The sequence below is a fragment of the Schistocerca nitens genome, chromosome 1 (genome assembly GCF_023898315.1).
Source record: "Schistocerca nitens isolate TAMUIC-IGC-003100 chromosome 1, iqSchNite1.1, whole genome shotgun sequence".
Classification (NCBI taxonomy): domain Eukaryota; kingdom Metazoa; phylum Arthropoda; class Insecta; order Orthoptera; family Acrididae; genus Schistocerca; species Schistocerca nitens.
In genome coordinates, this window is record NC_064614.1 from 622,507,230 (window position 1) to 622,533,908 (window position 26,679).

At 40.2% G+C, this 26,679-nt stretch overlaps 1 protein-coding gene across 1 annotated transcript in view; it reads left to right on the plus strand.

The window, feature by feature from the left end:
• The window catches only part of LOC126257510 (myosin-I heavy chain), an 829,484-nt gene that overhangs the window by 659,958 nt on the left and 142,847 nt on the right, over positions 1–26,679 (plus strand). Inside the window, exon 15 of the mRNA XM_049955569.1 lies at positions 12,408–12,568. Coding sequence (XP_049811526.1) covers positions 12,408–12,568 — 161 coding nt within the window. The remainder of the gene's footprint in view (positions 1–12,407; positions 12,569–26,679) is intronic.

Sequence of the window (26,679 nt, forward strand, 5' to 3'; positions counted from 1 at the left end):
GAAAGGCACAACAGAAAGATTGTCAAAAAGTTAGCTTTCGGCCAACAAACCCTTTGTTAAAAATAAACAACATACACACACTCAGGCTAATGCAACTCACACACACATGACCACAGTCCCTGGCAGCTACAGCTAGACTGCTAGCAGCAGGGAATTATGGGAGAGGCAACCAGGTGGGGTTAGGGAGGAGGCTAGGGTGGGGAGTGGGAGAGAGAACAGGGTAGGGATCAGGGACGGTAAAATGCTGCTGGGAGCATCCAGGGACAAGGCAGATAGTGGAGCAGCTAGGTGCAGTCAGGAGGTGGGGGTAGCAGAAAAGGAGAGGAGTAGAAAGACTAGGTGTGTTGGTGGAATAGAGGGCTGTGTAGTGCTGGAATGGGAACAGGAAAGGGGCGAGATGGATAAGGACAATGACTAATGAAGGTTAAGGCCAGGAGGGTTATGGGAACATAGTATGTATTGCAGGGAGAGTTCCCACCTGCACAATTCAGAAAAGCTGGTGTCGATGGATAAGATCCAGATGGCACAGGCTGTGAAGCAGTCATTGAAATGAAGGATGTTGTATTGGGCAGTGTGCTCAACAACAGAATGGTCCAGTTGTTTCCTGGCCACAGTTTGTTGGTGGTCATTCCTGTGGAAAGACAGCTTGTTGGTTGTCATGCTCACGTAGAATAAAGCACAGTGGTTGCAGGTTAGCTTTTAGATCACATGACTGGTGTCACAGGTAGCCCTACCTTCGATGCGATAGATGATGTTTGTGACAGGACTGGAGTAGGTGATGGTGGGAGGATGTATGGTACAGGTCTTGCATTAGGTCTGTGACTGATGACCTCAGAAGTTAAGTCCCATAGTGCTCAGAGCCATTTGAGCCATTAGGTCTGTTATATGGATATGAGCCATGAGACAAGGGGCAGGGAGCAGGGGTTGTGTGGGGATGGGCAAGGATATAGTGTAGGTTTGTGTGGGTGGCGGAATACCACTGTAGGAGGAGTGGGAAGGATAGTGGGTAGCACAATCCTCATTTCAGGGCACAATGAGAGGTAGTCCAAACCCTGGCAGAGAACATAATTCAGTTGCTCCAGCCCTGGGTGGTGCTGAGTCATGGGGGGAATGTTCTTCTCTGGCTGGACTGTGTAGCTTTTGGAGATGGTGGGTGACTGGAAAGATAAGGCATGGGAGATCTGTTCTTGTACAAGGTTTGGAAGGTAATTATGATCTGTGAAGGCCTCAATGAGACCCTCAGTATATTTCGAGTGGGGCTACTCATCACTACAAGTGCAATGGCCGTGGGTGACTAGGCTGTATGGAAGGGACTTGTTGGTATGGAATGGCTGGCAGCTGTCGAATTGGAGGTATTGCTGGTCGTTGGTGGGTTTGATATGGAAAGAGGTATAGATGTAACCATCTTTGAGGTGGAGGTCAAGATCGAGGGAGGTGGCTTGATCAGTTGAGTAGGTCCAGGTGAAGCGGATGGGTTAGAAGATGTTGAGGTTCTGGAGGAATGTGGTTAGGGAGTGCTCACCCTTGATCTAGATCACGAAGATGTCATCATTGAATCTTAACCAGATGAGGAGTTTGGGATTCTGGGTGTTTAGGAAGGATTCCTCTAGACAGCCCATCCATAGGGTGGCATAGGATAGTGCCATGTGAGTGCCCATAGCCATACGCCAGATTTGTTTGTATGTAATTCCTTCAAAGGAGAAGTAATTTTGGGTGAGGATGTAGTTGGTCATGGTGACTAGGAAGAAGATAGTTGCCTTGGAATTCCTCAGGCAGGAAAGATAATGTTGAATAGTGATAAGGCCATGGGGATTAGGATATGTTAGTGTAGAGGGAGGTGGCATCAATAGTGAAGGAACAGGAACTGTGGAGAGTCGGTGGAGGAAATGGGTGGTATCTTTTTTATAGGAGGGTAGGTTGCGGGTAATAGGCTGAAAGTGATGTCTACAAGAGCAGAGATTCTCTCAGTGGGGGCACAGTGACCGGCCACAATGGGGCATGCTTGGTGGTTGGGTTTATGGACTTTAGGAAGCACATAGAAGGTAGGAGTGCGGGGAATGGTAGGAGTGAGGAGAGAAATGGGCTCTGGGAAGAGATTCTTGGACTGACCTAAGGAATTGAGGAGAGACTGGAGATCCTGCTGGAATGGGGTCACTGTGGCAGGGTTTGTAGATGGATGAGTCAGACAGCTGGTGGAGTCCTTCTGCCACATAATTCTTGCGGCTAAAAAAAACCAGTGGTGGAGTCTTTGTCAGCAGGTAAGATTATAAGGTTGAGATCAGTTCTTAGGTGGTGGATTGTGAACCTTTGTGCAGATGTAAAATCAGTTTGCATGTTGAGGGATTTGGGAAATGATGGTGAGGCAAGGTTCAAGGTTAAGAAATTCTGGGAAGTTAACAGGGGGTGATTTGGGGGCAGTGGGGGTGGATCACAGTTGAAAGGATGGGAGAACTGAGCTAGGCAGGGTTCAACATTAGTCTATGGTTGAGTCTGATTGATAGGGTTGGTGGCCAAAAAGTGTTTCCACTGTAGGAACCTGGATAAGGAGAGGAAGTCTATAACAAGTCTTGCATGACCGTATTTATTTATTTATTTATTTATTTATTTTTTTTTTTTTTGGGGGGGGGGATGGTTTGTGACTGTGTTTCGGGTCTGTTTAAGTTCTGGATTCTGTGTGGTGTTGGGAGGGAGTTTTGGAGGGTTTGGTAAATGTACTAGGTTTGCGAGAGAGAATTTGTCACCTATGAGGGCATGTGGGAGAGGTTTGGCGGTTGTTGTAGAGGTGGTGGTCAGTGTTAGTCCAAGGCAGGAGTAAGAAGCGAGCAGGTTGGAGAGTTTTTTGAGATGGTGTTGTGCTTGTTGCTTTAGTTCTGGAGGGCAAGAGTTTCAGTGACTGATATGGTTTTGCTGGAGTATGTAGGTGAGTGCTAAGGACTAGCAGAATCTGAACATCTGAACAGAGGGAGGTCATTGTGGAAGGAAAGGTGGCAGCTGGAGATGGGTAATTTGGTAGTAAGGCAGTTTGGAGGATTCTATGAGGCAAGCAACAATGCAGGAACAGTATGTGGGACCAGGTTCTGGCTAGGTATAAGGAAACTTTTCTGTATTGGCGCAGATGAAAGGAGCAAGGATCTATGGTGGTGGAAAAAATACGTAAATAATGTAGAATTATGTTCGAAAAAATTCACATAAACACACTAAGACACATGGGGGAAAATTACAAAAGGGAAGAAACAGATGAAATAGAAATAAGTTGAAATCTGAGGGAGTACGCAGATAGTGATAGGTGAAAACCAAATCAAATGAGGTCAATTCAGAATTCTTTGGCCAGAGCAGTCCCCTGTTGTGTCTTGGTTGACCTACGAATTACAGAAAAACCAGCAGACAACGAAAGAGAATAAAATAGAGCACTGAGAAGAACTCTTAAATATAATACTAACATAAAGTTTCTTATTGCTACACAATTCCTCCACCTGAATGGCTGCTTATGCTTACTACTTTACAAGTTCCATGATAATGAGAACAAAATATGTTGCCTGTTCCAGAAGGAGCAAACTAACACATTTTTTATAGTTCTGAGAACCCCAAACTGCACACCCAAACACAATTGATTAAAGTCAGGGAAAAGACTCAGTGACTGGCCATGAGCCTTGTAGTAAAAAAGAAAAGTTGCTACACTCACTGTACAACGTGCGCCGCATGTTGCAGCTGCTGACATACAGGTGGCAGCAGTCACTTCTGTCGCCATTTTGACCCCTATGGTAGAGGATGAATTTGGCTGCTGGTTTTTCAAGATGTAGTGCAGTTCTCTCACCAGGGTTTGTCTGTAGTTGTGGTGGTGATGGTGGTGGTGGTGGTGGTGGTGGTGGTGGTGGTGGCAACAGCAGGTGTCAAGCAGTGGCCCATCAGATAAACATTTCTGGTTGGAAAAGCATTTTATCCAAAATAGTCACATTTATGGAATTGAAGGTGGGGAGGCAGTTGTTGGCCTCACTGCTGTAGGTGACCATGGCTGCTGAATCATGCCAGCATCAGCAGTTGTCCACTGGGAGTGCAGAGCGACGGCGACTGGTGGTGTCGTGCTGTGAACAGCACAGCAATGGAGTGCTGGTGCAGCTGAGTGGAATCTACAGGCAATGAGCAGCAGGAAGCAACCTTAGTTGCTGGCCTGCTTTTGTAACTCGGCTGAAAGTAATCTGGGGCAGGCTGATGACGATGAACAGACAGGACGGTGGTTGCTGTGTAGCTGGATAGCCCAGTTTTGAAGCCATTGCAATTCTAAAGGGATCAGATTCATATCCCGGACAAGGCAACCTAACAGTTGCTGCTTGTGTAATTGCTCTTTTAAAAACGTTCCATTCAAGCAAACCAGTTGTGTGTTTACCGGTCGTTACTTGTACTTTAGGTACTTGGCCTATGCACGGCTCTGTTTAGATAGAATAGCTTGATGTAGTCATAGGATCAAGCTGCGCACATCTGCTTTCATATCTGGCAGTTAGTTTGCTGCAAATAATAACCTGTAGCTGTGATCTTATCTTAGAAGATACGTTAAGGAAAGGATAACCTATGTTTCTAGCATTTGCAGACTTAGAGAAAGTTTTTGACAGTGTTGACTGGAATACTCTCTTTCAAATTCTGATGGTGGCAGGGGTAAAATACAGGGAGCAAAAGGCTATTTACAATTTGTACAGAAACCAGATAGCAGTTATAAGAGTCGAGGGGCATGAAAGGGAAGCAGTGGTTGGGAAGGGAGTGAGACAGGGCTGTAGCCTCTCCCCAATGTTATTCAATCTGTATATTGAGCAAGCAGTAAAGGAAACAAAAGAAAAATTTGGAGTAGGAATTAAAATCCATGAAGAAGAAATAAAAATTTTGAAGTTCGACGATGACATTGTAATTCTGTCAGAGACAGCAAAGGACTTGGAAGAGCAGTTGAACGGAATGGACAGTGTCTTGAAAGGAGGATACAAGATGAACATCAACAAAGGCAAAACAAGGATAATGGAATGTAGTCGAATTAAGTCAGGTGATGCTGAGGGTATTAGGTTAGGAAATAAGACACTTTAGTAGATGAGTTTTGCTGTTTGGGGAGCAAAATAACTGATGGTGGTTGAAGTAGAGAGGATATAAAATGTAGGCTGGTAATGGCAAGGAAAGCATTTCTGAAGAAGAGAAATTTATTAACATTGAGTATAGATTTAAGTGTCAGGAAGTCGTTTCTGAAAGTACTTGTATGGAGTGTAGCCATGTATGGAAGTGAAACATGGACGATAAATAGTTTGGACACGAAGAGAATAGAAGCTTTCAAAGTGTGGTACTACAGAAGAATGCTGAAGATGAGATGGGTAGATCACATAAATAATGAGGAGGTATTGAATAGAATTGGGGAGAAGAGAAACTTGTGGCACAACTTGACTAGAAGAAGGGGTCAGTTAGTAGGACATGTTTTGAGGCATCAAGGGATCACCAAGTTAGTATTGCAGGGCAGTGTGGAGGGTAAAAATCACAGAGGGAGACCAAGAGATGAATACACTAAGCAGATTGAGAAGGATGTAGGTTGTAGTAGGTACTGGGAGATGAAGAAGCTTGCACAGGATAGAGTTACATGGAGAGCTGCATCGAACCAGTCTCTGGACTGAAGACCACCACAACAACAGCTGTGATCCTGCAGTCAAATGGTCTATGCACTGGCTAGAAATGCAGGTTAATAAAATACATAGAAATACAAAATAAAAGTTAAATGAATAATTGAATAATGTGGATTCTATTTTAATGTTCGTCATTGATGTAGATTACAGAGAATTATGTTGAATAATGTTTATTCAAGAAAGGACATCACAAATAAACAGGAAGTGTACCTACTACATTTAGTTGAGATACACAAAAAAAAAAAAAAACACTTATCACAGGCAGTAAAGTTTTGTTGAGAGCGTTATGAGAATGTTAGCAAAATTCCCAAACTAACTAGTCATCAAAGACTCATGACAACTAAGTTCTTTCATGATCATAATGTACAAAAGACCCACCAGTTCGAAATAGTTCAGAGTTCAGCACGATGATTTACAAATTAATAAATGTGATACAAAGAATACACTGTCCATGCACAGTTCCATATTGCAAGCAGAAAAAGTTAAGAATCCTACCGTGGAACACATTTAAACCTCTTGAATTATAAAGTCCCTTTAGAAGTAAGATAGCGGCTGTTCCCTGCCCAAAATCAGTAACGTTCATGATAGAATCATTTTCATTACCACAGTCAGTCTGCCTTCTTCCAGGACTCAACATAAAGAGTCCAGAATCACTCCCTTGAGTGCTTTACTCGGAAAGTCAGTGTTTCCAATTGATTCCAACAAGAATACATCATTCTCAAGCTCTACAGACATGATTTGACTCACTTGACCACTTTCCTCCACTAAACTAATATATTATAATATTTAAATAAAAGAAATATAATAAACGTTTGGTTACATTCATACGATTTACAGTAAATAAAGGTAATAGTTGGTTCATAAATAAATAAGCCAGCATTCTTGCACAAGTGCACTCACATTAAATGACAATGAACTGTTGTTAAAATAGTTTAAACAGTTATTTAGCCCTGCTTGTCAGAAGTGTCTTTTGGTTTTCTTTTACAAAGGTGGTGTCTACTAACACATGCGACTCACCACTTTTAAATTAGCACAGTTTTTTAAGAGCACTTGCAATCAGTATTCAAATAAAATTGCTGGCAAAATACTAAACTATTCATTAAATAAAAACACAATTATGACAAAATATGAGGTATTAATGCTGCATTCCTTTGTTGTGTAAATGTGGAGAATACTATGTTCTGACAAACACTTGCATAATGAAAAAGATGTATAGGGCAATGTAAATCAGTAAATGAAATGCATACAGATAGGCAGCTTTCAGGGATGACAGCTAAGGCTTAATACTATCATCTGAGATACTGTATGGAGAAATTGCATGAAACATTTAAATGTTGTTAATTCAGAGGTTCTTTGTACGAATGTTTATTTACTGTGAGAGCTTAACTTCTGTGGTTTTCAAGATATTGAGATATTATCCTCATTTTTCTGAGATCCCAAATGTATTCAGATTTGCATTAATAATTGATGTGAGTCATTGTTGAATCCCAAAGAGCTGTAACTTGGCCATCTTTAAGATTATCTGACACACTGCCATTTCTTGGAACGTTTCCTGTACAAATGCCAAATTCCCGGGTTAGAGATTTTCCCCATTTCTGCATAGAGATTTCCCCATTTCCAGACCTTTGCTAAAGCATGTCACTCACCTGGAGTGGCCGTGGCTGCCTGCCTGGCTGTGATGTGCTCTCAGTCCAAGAGCTTCACAAACAAATTCACCTTACCTTGCACCAATTGTAGGTGAGCGATTAGCTTGCCTAAATACGCGCAGCGTTAATGTGGCATATTGTCTTCCTAACTTGGCACATTAAATAGCACTAAATTTGTTATACATACATAAGATAATAAACACTTGTGTAACATAACAAATAGAATACTCTACTTGTGTCTCAGAACACTAATGTAATTATCTGTGTGGTGGTGCATGAAACAGCATTTACCTCCTAGGATATCTCATAACATCTATTATGAGCACAAATTTACTAAATCTAACACAAATTATAAAAATTACAACATATTAATTAGATGCCCAACAAAACACTTAAATTTAAATAACCTCTCGAGTGAGCTCATATGCTTAAAAAAAAATTTTAGTGCTTTTGCACTCATTTGATAGCACTTTTTTGCTGTGACCTTACTGCAGCTCTTCACCATCACAGCACGTGGTTGGTATTCTGGCGTCGAGGACAGTCCAGCCATCTCTGCCAAAAATCATGATGCTTTTGGCCATGTATTGCGCCACAAGATGCGTCAGTTCACAGTCACCGTCAGTGCTGAAAGATGATAGCTGTCGAATTACGACTGTGTTGTAGTTAACAATAATCACATGACTTCTCGAATCCCCATAGATCAGGCACTGAACATTCTTCACTGTGGAATAGATACATTCACAAGTAGGATAGCAAGCAAAAATTGATTTAAAGCATCAGCAAAACACATTTGATTTAGCTCGACGTTTCAAACAGTCTGTCCATGTTCATACTAGAAAACACAGCTTTTGTGCTATGAAATTTTTCAACACCATAAATCAACTAACATTTTATCATTTGTCTACAATTTTACCATATATATTTAGAAACTTTAAAACTAATAGTACCCTGCACAGAAATCGCCTTTAACTTTCTATTTTAACTCGGTGGGTAACTGGATCATAAATTCGGCAAATTTTCACTCATATTTGCACTAAAAGCATCAGTTATCCCCAGACGTTTACGTATATAAATCTATTCATAAGCCCTTTCCAAACAAAATACATTATATGATTAACCTATATAATATACCCTCAAAAACGTAGCTTATATTTTGCACATCATAACCCCACATTCTGTTCCCACAAGTAATTAAAATTTTAATGATGTCTTATGACCTCCATGCACCAAATTTTGTATGAACAATAATTACAATTAAACTAAACATATAATATGAGAAACCCATCCAAAATACTGCAAGCAACACATTTAAATAAGCCATTGAAATTTCTCCCACATATCTTACGTATGGTACAGTTTACATTACTCTCTTACGAAAATACCGAAATGTTCTGTCATCCTCCTCACACCAACATTTGTGCAGCCATTGTAAAAACTCTTCTTGCACTAAGTTGTGCTTCCATACTTTATTACTTACATACTGAATCTACCAAATTCAGCCTTTACACAAGCTACATAATCCCCAAAATTCTTATGTACTACATGTGAAAATTACACATACAGGCCTAATACATTCTTCTTTCTATGTATAATCGCAGCTATGTCACATTTTGTAGTCCCAGTGATTCACCTGATGCAGGATATTTGAGTCTATATGCATTGAGGTGTGGACATTCAATGACGACAAATGGTCCATAGTGTATTTGGAGAAGCTTTTTTTTATTTCTCCATCTACTTCAGTAGATTTTTCTTTGGTTTTCACCAAGACGCAGTCCCCAGTCTTGTTTTTAATCATCTTAAAACGCGCATCATGTCGCTTTTTTCTTTCATTTGCCATCTTCTCCATATGAGTCTCTACTGCTTCCTTTCTTTTGACTGCCAGATGGTTGTATTGATATCTTTATGTGTTTGATGGCTTGATTATTCATGAAGTCATTCCACATTTTAGTCGCAAATTGTGATCCATTGTCAGACAACAGCCTCTCTGGTTTTATTAATGTAGTAAAGAAATCCTTTTCCAGTTTGGTGATCCGAGTTTTGCTATTAGCTTTCCGTGTAGGATACAATTTGATAAATTTGGAACATACTTCAACAACCACATTCTTCGTACTTCACATGCTTCATACTTCACATATTTCATACCACCAGTTATGAGTGGACTGAAATTGTCTACCGCCAATGGCTCGCCAACTTTTTTAGGTATGATACTTTCCATTTCCCCCTGGGGTCAGGTAGTGCAATGTTTCACACTCTGGTATTTGTCACAAGAGGCCAACTGAGCATGTACCCTTCTGACTAGGTTGCTTGTGTGTGCACATCAATGACTTCTATACACTTTTGTGTCCCATAATGCACATAACTTAAGTGGGCATAGTCTATCAGCTGCTCCACATACTTTTTCGGAAAGTGCTGTCGCCACTGCTTTGTTTTCTCATCTTTCCTACAAAACAAAACACCCTTCCTGCCTAAGTTTGTTTTTATATTTTTCAGTTCAGGGTAGTCATTTTGTGCTTGTCACATGTCCTTGCAAACATCACAAATCTCTCCTTCTATTCCCTTCATGTGTAAGGGTTGGAACTCTTCACTTACTTCTTTCTCACCACTGCCCTCCTTCCCAACAAGTAGCTGTGGCAGAGCATCAGCTATCCAATTTTCGGTTCCATTTATACATTTTATGGTGTAGTTGAGTTGCTGCAACCAGCACATGAGACAGTCCTTTAGCAACCTACTATCCTGCAGAAAACTAAAAGCTTTATGATCAGATAGCACGTTTACCTTGCAGCCCTCCAGATACAGCCTGAAATTTTTGAACCTGTACACAACAACGAGTAACTCTTTTTCAAAAATGCTATAGCGGTGCTCACTATTATTTAACATTTGGCTGGAAAAAACTATACTCTTGTGTTCTATCTCTCCTCTTACTAACTTTTCCTGGAACACATCACACCCGATGCTGTGATCTGAACTGTTTACAGCTAAACAGAATGGCAGTGACATGTCAGGTAGTATAACATTTTACTACTGCATAAGCTGTTCTTTATTGCTAAGAATTTCCTTTCACATTCATCGCTCCGTGCCCAAGTTGAGTTCATATTTAACAGTTTGTAAAGGTTTGGAGTATTCATCACCCCATTACCCAGAAATTTTCAGTAAAAGCCGCACAATGCTAGGTATGATTTTTAATTGTTTTCTTGTTGTTCACCTTTTGCACTCTGAAATCACTGTAAGTTTCTCACTGCATGACAGAATACCTTTGGGTGAGTGTTTGTGACCTAAAAACTGAATTTCCGCTCTAAATAATTCACTCTTAAAGAGTTTCAAAGTCATTCTTCCCTTTCTTAGGGTCAAGAGCATTTCCTCCAACAACTCGCAATATTCTTTCCAAGATTCTGTGGTACTCAAAATATCGTCTTCATAGACAACAAGTTTGCACCTTAATCAGCCTCCTAGTATGTGACTTAGCACTCTCACTAAAACCACAACAGATATTGTTAATCTGAATGGCACCACTTTGAAGCAATAACTTCACCTATCCAACAGGAAAGTTGTAGTAGTAGTAGTAGCAGCAGCAGCAGCTTTAGTCATCCGTATGTGTCTTTTTTTACAAGGATATAGGACATGCTCCTTTCAGCTATGCTACACAAATTGCTGTTACTGCACTGTACCACATCATGATTCCACCACTGTCTCCGTAACATTTTCCCTCCTCTCAGAATTGTCTAACACTTTGCATTCTGATCCACTACCTAACACATTAGTTTCACATTCATCCCTCAACATCTACTCATAAGCCATCAAAAGAAATTAATCCACAAACTCCTTCCTCTGAGATATCTAAATCAGTAGCCCCAGTTTTTGCAACTTCAGCCTCTAAAATATCAGTGTTGCTTCCCTGTAACAATAAATCACCCACTACTGCCGATACATAATCAAATTCATCACCAGCTAATGAGACTACTGCTATGCTGCCTTCACGAATTTCCTTCACATTTTTCCATCAATATATTACAGAATTCATCTCTGTCTTTTGCTAATGCACATGGTTCACCAGTAGCGGTCATGGCTGTCCTCCCAGCCATGATGCACTCTCTGCCCTCGGGCCACACAGCTTTGCAAACAAATTCACATTACCTTCTAGGTGATTGGTTAGCTTGCCTAAATACACATAATGTTACAATATAGAATCAGCTCAGGCAGAGGCCTGGAGCTATTAGCAGCAAAGTCTGATGTTTGTGGATATTTGCTTCTTGTGACTAGCAGCTGGTGTGGACTGTATTGATGGGCAAACTTTGTACAGCAGAACACTATTAAGACTGTAGGTCTAAATTTGGTGGCATATATATGAGCCAGGCTGGCTAGTGTTTCTCAAACTGCAGCACTCCTGGCCTTTCTCAAACTGCAGCACTCCTGGCCTGTAAGCCACAAGCAGTGGCAGCCAGAAATAATTGTTGAGAAACTATGACTTCATTCGCCCTGGCTTTCCTGTGTGGTCAGCTGCTCCAAAAGCCTTGCTGGAGCTCTCAGGTGTCACAGCTTCTACTTACAGAGATGCTGACTGGTGTCTTCTGAATAAGCATTCTTATGTACTGAAGATGCACTCTTATGCCATGACAGCTAGTTATCCAGCTGACATGCACTTACAGGTGAAACCATTGTGCAACATAAGGCAATGTAATGGGGGGATGAGAAACATTATTTTACTTCTGTGAAGAATTCACATGTCAGAGGCTTCATATAGCTTGTTTGTAACTTGTACTTCCATCTATAACAGCATCAGTCTTAGGTTTCCCCTAAATCGCTCCAGGCAAATGTTGGGATGGGTTCTTTGAAAGGACATGGCTGACTTCCTTCCCCAATCCGATGAGAACAATGACCTCACTGTCTGGTCTCCTCCACCACAATAACCCAACACAACCCAGAATCAAAAATAGATATTTATTTGGGTTTAAGTGTCAATGCCAAAAGTCAGTACTGTATTTTGTCCTGATGTTAGCAGGTATCAGCTATTTATTTATATGCCTTTCCAGCAAATACCAATGGGGGTATTTTGGTGAGTGAATCAAGAAACTCTGTTGCATAAGATTAAGTTAGTCATATTGTTTCATTGAACTAGGTTGCTGCTGCTTTGCGTGAAATGCGCCGAGTAGAGGAGGAAATGAGGAAACGAGAACGCTTAGAGGAGGAACGAAGGCAGCGTCAAGAGGAGGTGGATCAGCAGCAGCAACAACAACAAGAAATGGCGGAAAATCAGCAAGCATTAGAGGAAAGTGAAAGGTGAGTTTCCATTGTATAGTACTCTTGGCACTTTAGGTTGTATGACAGCAATAGCTACAGTAATTTGAGAGACACTTCTGTATTTTATTTCCCCTGTGTTTTTGCAGGTAGTACCTTTAGATTTCTTCAGTATAGTATTTCTTTATCAATCTATTGCATTATTTTGTCCTTCATTTCCTATCCCTGAGGCAGAAGTAATTTTCACAAGTAATGTGGTTGCCAGCATCTGCTGTCATCCAATTCTGTAATGCACTAACAGCAACTAGAGCACCATTGTTGATCACTGAGTTTCATTTGTTGTTTTGTGTTCTAAGTATTTTGTGGCAAATAAGACATTATGCAGTATGTATTACATTAGATATCCACTCATATTTCGTACATAAGATCACATTTCATATTTGATTACATGAAACATCTAGTTTGCTCTGAAGGTGTTTTTTTAAGTCTGTAGTTTCTCACTAAAATTACAGAATGCAGGCCACATTTATCTCATGTGCAGCACTAGCTGAGAGAGACAGCACTAATTCATTCTGCTACTTACAACTCTATTGTTTGAAGTGAGACTTGATTTCTGTGCTTTTTCTTTAAATCCTTCTGAAAACAAAAGAGAAAATTTAGCACAGATAGTATTTAACGATAGGTCGGCTTCAGTCTTTAAAGTGTTATACGTAAAAAGCATAGGGGACGGTGTGAAGAGTTTAACCTGCTGTTTTCCATTCTGTAACAGCTGTGTGAATTAGCATATGTCTGTACTTACTGTACCCCTATATATCTTTGAAAGTACATAACTGATTGCATCATTGGGAAAAAATTAAGACAGCTTGTTATGAGCGAGTAACTAAACCATTTACATAGTTGATTCCATTGAGTTCTGTAGGCTTTTGTTTATTCTCCAGTTTTGTTGCAGTCACTGCCCTCATCTGTTAAAATAAGTAAATATTAACCAACCAAGTCATTTAAATTTGTATGTGAACCAATGTCCACCCTCTTATATTAACAGCAAGTTGCCAGTTAACTATGAACATATGAACTCACTGTACCCTTTACAGAGCATGCTCTGCAGTGTGATAGTTATGTTTAGGGGCTTACTTTACAACTAGTATTGTGTGTATTTCCCTTCCTGTTCACAGTTCCTCAGAACTTAGCAGATGAGAACTTGTTCTATATTATTTGCTCAGTATTTGCTAGCCACCTGACTTCCATTTATGGTAATTTCTCTCATTATGTTCTTCCTTTTTCCCTTGCTCCTGACAAACTTCTCCAGTTACTTCTTTTTTTCCCTCTTATAATTTTTCCTGCACTTACTTGTCTCCTCTGTTTGGGTAATTGATGACATATTTTCACTAATCTCTGACTTGACTGCTACCCTCTCAATCACTTCTAAGTTTACAGGTTTTCCAATTTTTTTTACAGTACCAACATTCCATTTTCCCTTTCATCCTGTCCTGTATGAGAGGAGACTGTAGTAAATGAATATTTTTATGTTTGAAAAATTGTGACCTCTTTGTTTTGACACATTTATTATGACAGACCTCATTGTGGGTGTCCATCAAGTATATGAACCAGTGCAAATGTCAAGAAAGTTCCTAAGTTTGTGCATAAAGATCAACAACTGACCATTGAGCAAATCGAGAGGTTAACCTAATTGCCTTGTACCTTGTTCAGCAAATATGTATGAAAGATTTGGGAACAAGAAAGGTCACTGCCAAATTTGAGATTCAGGTTCTGACTAAACAGGAAAAATTCTTGAATAGAAGCATGCCTTCCTTTGAAAGAACAGTCAGAAATGATTCAGAATTTTTCCAATGTTATTAGTAAATATCAGTCATGAAGGTTCAGTTTTGATGCTTAAACCAAACAACAATGAAGTCAGTGAAAAAAGTCATTGTTGTTTCACTTATGAAAAGTTTATCATGTTAAATCTAACACAAATATTTTCTCTCTCTCTCTCTCTCTCTCTCTCTCTCTCTCTCTCTCTCTCTCTCACACACACACACACACACACACACACACACACACACACACTTTAAAAAAATCTGAAAGGAATAGTGCATTCCGGGCTTGTTCCACAAATCAGGCCATTAACCAAGTTTTCTCTTTGGATATTCTAAGAAGATTGTCAGACAACAAGATGCAAAGAAGACCCAATTTAAGGCAGATGAGGTACTGGTTTCTTTAACCATGTCAATGCACCTGCTCATGTAGCCATCTCACAAGGGGAGGTCACGACATTGGAATCACAGATTTACCTCAAACTTTGTTCATCTTTAGTAAGCCATTAAAATGACGTAATGTGCAAGCAGTAAGGTGCACTGCTCTGGCAATTCTGATAGAATCACAAGAGAAGTTTTACACGTCCATTATATAATTGATGTATCTGTGCATAGAGCTGAAAGTTAAAAGTTCATAGTGGCCAGGTAATTAGCATTTGAGCTTTAAAAGATGAACGTGTATGAAGTGATGGTTTGACTCCTACTCAAACTTATTTTTTAATCTGTGTTTTTTCATCACTGGTCACGTTATTTAATTTATATGACATTTGAGAGATAATATAATTTTAAAAACATCGCATGTATTTGCATGAAGTTTTAATGAGTTTCATGTGATTTGACTATTTACTATTTTTAATTCAATTTAATTATTAGAACAAACATATTTATTACTATTGACAAGTAAATGAAGAAATGCGTAGAGTTTTCCTTAAAATGTATTCCTATCGTGGTTTGCGAAATCCCGTATATGTACAGTCTCGTAAGATACCCAGAACAACATTGCACCATGATGCTTCAAGCTGCAGACACAGAGGCATGCCTCATTTGGCAATTAACCTGCGTAGCGGTGAGACTTTGCTAACACAGAAAGAATGAATAATGTAGGTGCAAATTTATTGAATATCAGAGAATTTACACTTGGACTACAAAAGGGAAGTTTTGAGTGGGAGCCAAAACTTTGCCTCAAACATATTCATCTTACGGAGCATGAATGCTAACCACTTGACCATCATGAACTCTTAATATCTGGCTCCTATGCACAGGTATATCAGTTACATAATAGACGGGTAAAACTTGTTTTGTGATTTTCTCGGAATTACCAGAGTAGTGCACCTTAGTACTTGCACATTTGTTGTTTTAATGGCCTGCTAAAGGTGTACAAAGTTTGAAGTAAATCTGTGTCCCAACATTGTGGCCTCCCCTAGTCAGTGTGCCACTGTTGTCATGAATGGCTGGACTCACTTGGCCCTCCCCTTCCCTCTCCCCATCTCCCCCACAAACCTTTCTCATCTCGTCTAGCTCTGTGTGTGTATGTGTTGTTCCTGTCCGTGCATTTGAAAAGAGGCATGAAAGTACTATTTTTTGATGGCATAGAAGTGGTCAGTATAAAAAAGGAGCTGTTAGTCATTATCGCAGATGAGTACAAAGAATTTTCCAACAATGGAATCACCAACTGGATAAATGTATTAAGCATAATCGAAAGTGCCTTGAAGGCGATAATTTTTATTTGTAAAATAAATAAATAAATAAATAAAATAAAAATCCATACCTCTCTCTTAACTTTGTGTTCTGGGGACATTGTGTCCTTAGCAATACCAGTCCCCCTTCCGCATCCCCACTAAGAACAAACATTTTGAATTGTGCAGATGGGAATTGTCTGAAACATATCCTTTGTCCCAATTAGGTTTCATTCTCTGGTAGTCAGTTTCCCCTACTTACCTCCTCTCCCTTTTCTTTATTTCATATTTTAACAACATTCCATCCACCTGCCCCTGGTTTCTTTCTTTCTGTTCCATTTTTCCCCTCCCTATTTGATGCCACTTCTATTTTGCCACAGTCTGCTCCATCTGAGATCATTGCTTGCCCCAGTACTGTGTTCAAAATGTAAGGTGACTTTATAGTTTTATGAAAAAGTACTTATTTATTCATCAATATTCATGTTGTCCCCTTCAAAGTAATCCCCCTCAGATACAATACACTTTGCCAATGCTTCTTCCAATTCTCAAAGCACTTCTCATTAGCACTTTTTGGTACAGCCTTGAGTACCTCCAGTGATGCAGTTTTTATTTCCTTAATCGTCTAAAATCTTCATCCTTTCATAGGTCTCTTCAGTTTTGAGAACAGGAAAAAGTCCCAGGAGGCCGAATCTGGTGAATATGGTGGCTGAGGCATGATTGTTGTGTTGTTTTTGGCCAAAAAATCTCTCACAAGCAACGATGAATGAGCAGGTGCATTGTCGTGATGCAAAAGTCATGAATTGTTTTTCCACAATTCCAGATGTTTTTTGTGAATTGCTTCTCACAAACAGTGCATAACATCAAGGTAATACTCCTTATTGACCGTACGACCTTGAGGCAAAAATTTTTGATGCACTACACCATGGTAATTGAAAAATACAGTGAGAAAAACTTTGAAATTTGATCAAACTCGGCGTGTATTTTTTGGTCTTGGCTCTCCAGGATGCTTCCATTGGGACAATTGGGCTTTGGTTTCAACATCATATCCGTAAACCCATGTTTCATCACCAGTTATGACCCTTTTGAGCAAATCAGGATCATCATTGGCATCATTCAAGAGCTCCTGAGCAACAGTTCTTCTGATCACAATCGAGAAGTTTTGGAACAAACTTTGCTGACACACATCTCTTGCCCAAAACATCCAAAAAAATTGCATGACACAAGCCAACTGATATGCCAACATCTTTAGCAACTTCTCTTACAGTAATTCGATGATTTTCCAAAACAATTTTCTTCGCAGCTTCGATATTATCATCTGTTGTTGATGTGCTGGTGCATCCAGAGCGAGGTTTGTCATGGGCATCTTCTCGGCCATCTTGGAGAGAGCTTGTACCACTTGCAAACAGTTTTTTTACTTAGAGCAGACTAACCGTATGTCACTGTCAACATTTCAAGTGTTTTAGAGCACTTGATTCCATTTTTCACACTAAACTTGATGCAAATTCTGTGCTCCATTTTTTGTAGTAATCAAAAATCACTCTGCACACTAAAACACATCTAACCTTTCTATTTGTCAAAAACAAACAAAGTATGCTGAACACTTGAAACTGAACATATGTTCAGGACATGTGTACAAACATAACAAAAAAAGGATCGATAATTGAATGTACGTTGCCCGCACAATTTGAAAAGTCACTTTACTTTTTGAACAACCCTTGTATATTAGGAGACATGTAGTTATGTTTGAATTTAAGCATATATGTGTGTACTTTTGTTAGTGCTGATAAATTACTTTGTCAGAAAAATTTGTGATTTTCAAATATGTGTTTTTCTGCCATTTTTACAAGTCTGTCAACTGTTCACTACTGTTTCTATTTGGCGATCATTAATGCATCTTCTTCAATATATTGTATTCAATTCTAGATTTTCCATTAATAAATTTTGTTGCTTACAAATTTTAGATATAGTAAATGCTTTTTACATTAAATTAATTGACATTAGTTAAACCTCAGGGTAAAATGAAATAAGTTCAAGAAACATAATTTGGTGGACAAATAAATTTATTGTATGGATTTGTGTTTTTATCATTGATATGGTATTGTTTTTGTCTCATGCAGTTCTCTCATGTCTGTTATGTTTATGTTACAAGCAATCAGTATCATGGAATAGTTGGCATGGATAAAGGGTCAGTATGATATTATTAAGAACTATAACTAAGAGATCAAAATCACTAAACACGTAAAGATGCAGACGTATTAGATGTTTACTTCTACAGCTTTTAAAAATAATTTTATAATTGTATTCTGGATATGTTATGTTTTGGTAATTTTCTTTTAGTACGGGAATGACTTCTGCATGAAACCTTTTTATATCTTTCAACAACTTCACAGTGGAGTGATTCTAACAGCAGAAGTGAACGGTCTCGTGGTTTCTCACCTGCTAATGTGGCACAAAAATATATATTGCTGTGTTTCAGTGGGACATACTCATATATGTGAGGGTACATAGCTGCACAGGAAATAGGAATGTATTGAGCAAGAGGCATGCACATAGGAAAGGAACCTTTTTTGTATGCCTGTTTGTTGGTCTGCACCTTCTTTATTTCAAGAGAAACAATGTATACTCATTTAAATAAGTATATTCCAATATGAGTATTTTATTCATTGAAACATGTCATTTCAAGCTGTATATTTGTCACCAGATGAATTTTCACTCTGCATTGGAGTGTGCACAGATTTGAAACTTTCTGGCAAATGAAAACTATGTAACAGACTGGGACTTGAATGTGGGATTTTGCCTATTATGGCATGTGCTGTAATCACTGAGCTATCCAAGCACAACTTATGACCCTCCCTAATAGCTTTACTTCCACCAGTACTCCTCTTCTGTTCACAATGTATTTGAACAAAGTGTACAAAGTTATCAATTATATCAACAAAATATAAAGCTCCAACTGGGTGAGCTTATCAAAAAGGTATGAGTCTTTGGATGAATATCAATCTTACCATTTCTGATAAAGCATCAAGTTGGCATTTCTGTCTTCCTCATCTAAATTATGGGAGGGAGCAATTTGCTCCTCCCATTGCAGCAGGGCAAGCTATGGAAGAGGCTGTGTTTGAACATCTGTGTAATCTATCAGGCTCTGCCTCACCTCCTATCCACAAGTATTTTGGGCTCGTTCACTCAATGTATTGTTCACTGTATTGACACAGTGCATGACATCCTTCCTGTTTAATGAGACTAATGGTCCTACTGTCTTTGTTCTCCTTATTAAACAATCCCAAATCCATTGGCCATGCCGAGCTTCCTAATATGTTCAAAATAATACACTAAGAGTATTTTTCTGAATCCAAGATGAGGGCTTTTCCAAAAATTATGTACTGAATAGAACCTTGAGCTTCCATTAAAATGTAACTACTCTCTGCCATGCCCACCGCTGTAACCTAAAACGTACACATGTGCTTTGAGCATTGTTGTATGATAGCAGTAGGTGTATGTCGTGCTATTTTTTTATCAGCTGTTGATTGGCTTTAGAGATACCATTTCTGAACTGTGTACTAAAATGCGTAATAGATTGTAGTTTGGAACAGCATGGCTCAGCATCCAATTATTCAACAGGCTGCAGGTGTTACTATGCAGCAAATGTCAGAATTATGGTTGTTTGGCATGCAGAAGCAACAAACAGCTGTGCAGCTTCGAGGAAGTATGGAGTTACAGAAGTCAATGTTCGGCAGTGGAAAGGGACTAATGACATCTGAAAAATGTGAAGCCAACTAGGAAAGCTTTCAGCGGCCCACCCGTTGGACATTTCAAAAATATTAAAGTGGAAGTAGTGGTGTCCGTGCACAAAAAACGTAAAAAAGAAATGGCATCTCCCATGATGTGATACGAAACAAAGCGTGTCATATGGCACAGGAACATGGTATCCGTTTTAAAGCCAGCTGTACGAGGTGTGCAATGATGATGTGATGCAATGTACTTGTGCTGCAACATTGAATATCCCTTGTTCAGCATCATATCTGGAGAAGTTGGTCAAGTATCAGTGACATATTATGAGACCAAAAAAGGAACATTCTTACCTCTTAGGTTAAATCAGAAATGCTGACAAGACTCCTGTTTACTTCAACATTCCATCCAGTTCAGCAACTAAAGAGAAAGGTGCCATGTTATATATTATTCTGTACAGTCTGGGGGAGGAAGCTATGAACTCTTTATAAAGAGTCAAGGGATACTGATCCTTGATGGTTTAAAATTGGCATCTGACACCAGCAGCGAAAGCAGAAATCTTGAAATTAAACACAGACATTACCATCACTCCGGAAGGCATGACTTCACAACTGCAAGTGTTAAATGGGATGTTGAATAAGCCATTTAAAGGCCATCTGAAGCAACTGTACAGCAGTTTGTTACTTCACAGTGGTTGAATCCTGACCCCTACTGGGAAGTTGATGAAGCCTAATTGCAGAATGGGTACAAAATGTTTGGACATGCTTATCCAGTGTATCATTTGTGTAATGTTTTAAGAAGTGCTCTGCGACAAATGCATTAGATGGGAGTGAAGATGATCTGTGGGAAGAAATGCAACATAACCATGGCAGTGACAGTGAAACTTCAGAGTCTGTGGACCATTCCTGTGAGGAGGACTAAGTGGCATTTGTATCTGACTAAGAAAGTCCTTTATCTGGTTTTATTTTGTGTGTACCAGTACTTTTATTATCTCCTTCAGTTCTCTGTAATAAGGTAACCATTTGTAAGTTTTCAAAATAAACCTAGTCTGTGTATACATGTTTTTCTGTAGTCCCTTGTTAAACAATGGAGGGTCATCTTGGATTTGGAGATATACCATACTTTCATTTATGCTATATTCATTGGTTGTCAACTTACACCCTTGTATGTGTGTCCATTTGCTCACTGAAGAAGAAATCAGGCCTGCTGATTGAAATGTTGTCACAATAGATTCCTTACACTGTTAAGTGGATTTTTATGCAAAATCAACTATTATTCCAAGCTCTTCCCCCCATGGCTCACAGTGGGCAACCCCTCAGTAAGCTGCGTAAAAAGGGTGTGCATCAGAACTGGACCCCGACCTGTGCACCGGCTTTTACCCAATTTGAAACCCTGCTGAAATCTGCACATTTCCTAGTGCCACTCTCTCCTGCTTGAACTTTGGCTGTGCTGTCCAACGCATCTGCCTTTGAAATCAGTGCAATCGTGGTGCACAGGAATGGGATTGACTCTGAACAGCCTGTAGCATATGCTTGTAAGACATTAATCCGTGCACAGTGAAACCATTCCCACATTGAAAAGGAGGCATTGGCAGTAGTGTTTGCCATTAAAAAATCTGATGTCTATCTTTGTAGGACAAAAAGTTCTCTATAATTACGTTGGCGGTATAACTTAAGCCTTGCTCCAGCCTCCCAGAGTGACCAGCCCAACACCTCAAGCACTGAATGTTATTCCTCATCACATACAATTACACCATCTGGTATAAGCCTACAGCATAGCACTCAAATGCCAATGTGTTGTCACTTCCACCCACAGGCCTGGACCCTGATTTCTACCAACAGGAGGTCCTCTGCTTCCACATACATAGCACGCAGAAACATTTGTTGGACGATTTCCCCATAATGCTCATGTCATCACCGCTTCCATGTGCGAGGACCACACCTTGGGTCACATGACTGATGGCTGATCAGCTTATGTCACCTGCCAATTGATGACCAAACTCAGTTCCTGGAAACATATTTCTCATGGACTCTTGGTTGCAGATAATGTCTTTCAATGGACAAAGAGACTGACATGCATTGGGTGGTCATCCCAGCAGAACTGTGCCAATTGTATTGAGCATGCTGCACTGGGGACATGACATTGTTACTGCACTGACATATGTACTGTCCAGGAATCATCAAAAGAAATGTGTGTCACTGCATTGCATGCACCCATTTCTGGGTGGCACCTCAACAATCTTTGCCCCTTGGCCTACACCCGCACCACCTCCACCTCCTCTGGGACCATATCCATCTTGATTTTGCATTCCTGTTTTTGGGATTGATGTGGTTACTCATTGTGGGAGCTTACTCAAAGTACCAACGTGTTGTACACCTGGCGTCCACCACAAACGATCCCACCCACATCTCCTTGGCCCAGATTTTGGACACCAAAGGCTGCCTCACACATTGGCCTTTGATAATGGGCCACAGTGCACTGTGTCTGCCTTCAAAGAAAAACATATGTGCAGCTCTTCAATCCATTCTTCCTCAAATGGTGAAGTGGAATATCTTGTCGGACTTTTAAGCAGCAAATGAAAAGAGCTGTCAATTCCTCTGTCACTACATTGACTCTCACCCTGTTTTTAATCGTGTATTAAGCCACACCTATCAACACTTCAGAGACAAGGTACTTAGAGGAATATAAGGCCTAGGAAACTGGCCATTTAGCCATTATTTTGAGTTTTACTGGCACATACATAAGTGGTGTATCTTAAGAGTAATACATACAAAAAAAGACCAAGCTTCAAGATTTATTTTTCATATTTGCTTTAGTTCTTTGATAGATAACAAATTTTAAGATAATGATGACAGAAAGGATAATCCTCTTTCTAAAAAAAGTGCAAGGCAAATTACTGAGCAATTTATTCCTCTTGAGCTTCCAAAGTTTCTTGCTCACTAAACAAACAAGACATATTTGTAGCAGAATTCAAGCAAACAACAAAACCTAATTACATTGGCTGACGTTTCTTTCTAAATAATTCTAGTAATTGACAGCAGAAGGCACACCAGCCACAGGGAAAGTAGCAGGATGTCCATACAGTCTTTCCAATACACAATGAATCCAGATTTCAAGTGAAAGATGGCTCGCACATCTAGAAAATTACAGCCAAACCTGTACTTGGATGTGGTCTTTTTAACACAAAGTTGTGGCCAGAGCTACACTTGGGCTTGGCCTGCAGAATGTTAACAGAATTAATGCTGTGTGAGCTGCTCCACAGGTGGCAACCATGGACCTTACTTCATCTTCTGATGCTGCCCCCTTCAGAATCCCCCCCACCCGTCTGTCCCAGTGTTATGGGTCTGGTGCAGTTGTGTGGCTTGCTCGTGTGCAAGCACTGAGGCTAGGGCACTGGCGACAGTAGTCAAGACCCACAGACGGCGAGTTACTCTGGTCCAAATACCAATTGGGCTTGAGGGCCGTCACCACAACCCAGTGGACACTACCGGATACCCTCCATTCCCACTGCCGGCAGTTGAAGAGACCAGGTCTTTGCTTGTATCTCTATTTCACCCCAATGGCACTGCCTGGGTTGTTTCCACTAGTATGTGCCTGTTTTTTATTGGGGGGGGGATCTAGTGTTAGGCTCTGCAGATGTTAAATGCCTACTTGAGGAAATAGATGTAGATGGCCATTAAAGGCATAGTATTGCCGCAGTGCTGTGCCCATGTAGCATGAGGGCCACATGTTTCAGCACACAATTACGCTGGCCAGTAGTGTTCCTTGTGGCTGGTGTAAATAGGGCTGCCCAGCAAATGGTCAGTCAGTTCTGTACCGGTGTGTGATATTGTTGGTTGTTATCATTGCTATAGGACGCACTATTTGATAGGAAACTCATTTGGCGTTTGGTTCTGCTCTCTGTTTGCATTTTGGATTCTCTCTTGCTTTGTTCTTGACTTGTTGACATTGTTCTGATGAAGACTTTGCATCTTTTTGTTGCCTAGGTGGCTTTGGGCTTATAACAGTCTGTGTCCTGTCAGCCAGCTGTGTTTATCTTGACTATCTCTGCAGAGAGCCCTTCCACCTTGTGGCTTCTCCCATTTCTCTTCTTGGTTCTGACATATGTGCGGATATCTGGCTACTCGTGGATAAATCAGATTTTTATGACTGATCTCTTCATATAAGTTGAACATTTAATTTTAAGAGAATTAATCAAATTGAAACTTCTTTGGTAAATGTAGAAGATAACTGATAGAATATTGTAAAGACAGGTGGAATACAAACAGTGGAAGAGTGAAAGTAATCACTCACTATATGCTGAGGCATTGAATAGTTGACAGGTACCTGTACATAAAAGAGTCATCGAACTCCCAAACAGTGTCAGTTCCCCGAGCAAGACACATACAGAGCTACATTGTTATGTGTCTGTTCATTACTCAAGTGGTTAGCATTACTCCTTCCATTGTTACAATGGACTTGAATTTGATCAAACTTGTTTGGGAGTGCTTTTCTTTGAAACAGTAGCTTATCCCCTAAGGAAGTGTTGTAACTCAGATTATCTCTGACAGGAAAAAAGTATTAAATGTGTCTAATTTGGGAACTTTCTGTGGACCTACATTTCTAGCATTTGTAGACTTAGAGAAAGCTTTTGACAATGTTGACTGGAATACTCTCTTTCAAATTCTAAAGGTGGCAGGGGTAAAATACAGGGAGCGAAAGGCTATTTACAATTTGTACAGAAACCAGATGGCAGTTATAAGAGTCGAGGGACATGAAAGGGGAGCAGTGGTTGGGAAGGGAGTGAGACAGAGTTGTAGTCTCTCCCCGATGTTATTCAATTTGTATATTGAGCAAGCAGTAAAGGAAACAAAAGAAAAATTCGGAGTAGGTATTAAAATCAATGGAGAAGAATTAAAAACTTTGAGGTTCGCCGATGACATTGTAATTCTGTCAGAGACAGCAAAGGACTTGGAAGAGCAGTTGAGCGGAATGGATGGTGTCTTGAAGGGAGGATATAAGATGAACATCAACAAAATCAAAACGAGGATAATGGAATGTAGTCGAATTAAGTTGGGTGATGTTGAGGGTATTAGATTAGGAAATGAGACACTTAAAGTAGTAAAGGAGTTTTGCTATTTGGGGAGCAAAATAACTGATGATGGTCGAAGTAGAGAGGATATAAAATGTAGACTGGCAATGGCAAGGAAAGCGTTTCTGAAGAAGAGAAATTTGTTAACATCGAGTATAGATTTAAGTGTCAGGAAGTCATTTCTGAAAGTATTTGTATGGAGTGTAGCCATGTATGGAAGTGAAACATGGACGGTAAATAGTTTGGACAAGAAGAGAATAGAAGCTTTCGAAATGTGGTGCTACAGAAGAATGCTGAAGATTAGATGGGTAGATCACATAACTAATGAGGAGGTACTGAATAGGATTGGGGAGAAGAGGAGTTTGTGGCACAACTTGACCAGAAGAAGGGATCGGTTGGTAGGACATGTTCTGAGGCATCAAGGGATCACCAATTTAGTATTGGAGGGCAGCGTGGAGGGTAAAAATCGTAGGGGGAGACCAAGAGATGAATACACTAAGCAGATTCAGAAGGATGTAGGTTGCAGTAGGTACTGGGAGATGAAGAAGCTTGCACAGGATAGAGTAGCATGGAGAGCTGCATCAAACCAGTCTCAGGACTGAAGACCACAACAACAACAACAACAACTGTGGACAGCTTATTATTTATGTACCTTTAATGGCATTTCCTGTTTCTGAATTCAATGTTTCTGTTTCATTTTAACTATGTTACAATTAGTTCTTGTCTTGTTGTTGGAGGAGCTAATTTTTCTCGATAATAACTACATTTTGATGCTGTGATGATGTCAACATTGTGGGACTGGGTTTTCATTGTGTTCCCTGAATGATGCCTACAAGATGGAATCCTCCCCAGTGGCCTAACCAGAATAATTACTTTCCCCGGATCCCACTCCTCCTTTCACAGTGACTTTTACCTTTACCTATTCCACCAGTCACTGTCCCTCACAAACCTCATACTGCAGAAACACATCTCCACAGAAAAGGCATCTCAGAACCACTTCTGCTAAGATACTGCTACTGTGCAATCCCTACTATGTACATCACATCTCTAAAATTGAATCTCTTGCACTCCAGCAAATGGAAGAGCATAACAGACACCACCTCCATAAGTTATCCAGCCTGCTGACATCCTGTTGCTGCCTTGGGGCAATGCTATCCAACCCCTATCCTACTCAAAGTGGGCCTCCTCATCAACCCCTCATAACACCCAGATGCTACCAAGCTCACCTTTCCAGTATGCCACATCCCCAAATATTCCACTAAACCCAGAGCTGAAACAATCCCAGAACATTGTCGTTAACCTTTCCACCAAAATCCTCAGCTTCACAGATGTTTCTGTCCTACACAAAGGTCTCATCTTCAGCCCTACATCCAAATTTAACCACGTCGGTCTTGTCAGAGACCTACTCTCCTTCTCCTGATCCCTGTGATGGAAATACTTCTTTGCCACCAATCCCTCCAATCAAAGCCAATCTAATCCCAACATTGAACCCTGCCTCTTCCAGTTCATACCACCCTCCAACCATTATCTCTCCCCCCCCCCCCCCCCCTCTCAACTTAACGCCTCCTGGTCACCTTCCAAGAATTCCTTACGTCCAACTTGGCCTCGTCATCCTTCCCCAGGTCCTTTCATAAGAACACCAACATGTCATCAGAAGGAAGGACAGCTACACACCTCAAAACAGATCTTGACCTATTCATCCTACCTGTAGACAAAAGTTCCACCACTGTTGTTATGAATCGCAGTGACTGCCTAGAAGAAGACCTCTGTCATTTGCCTGACTCCTCCACCTATAAACTCTGCCAGAGTGACCCCATCCCAGAAGTCCAACATAACCACCAATCCATACTTAAATCTTAGGTCCTT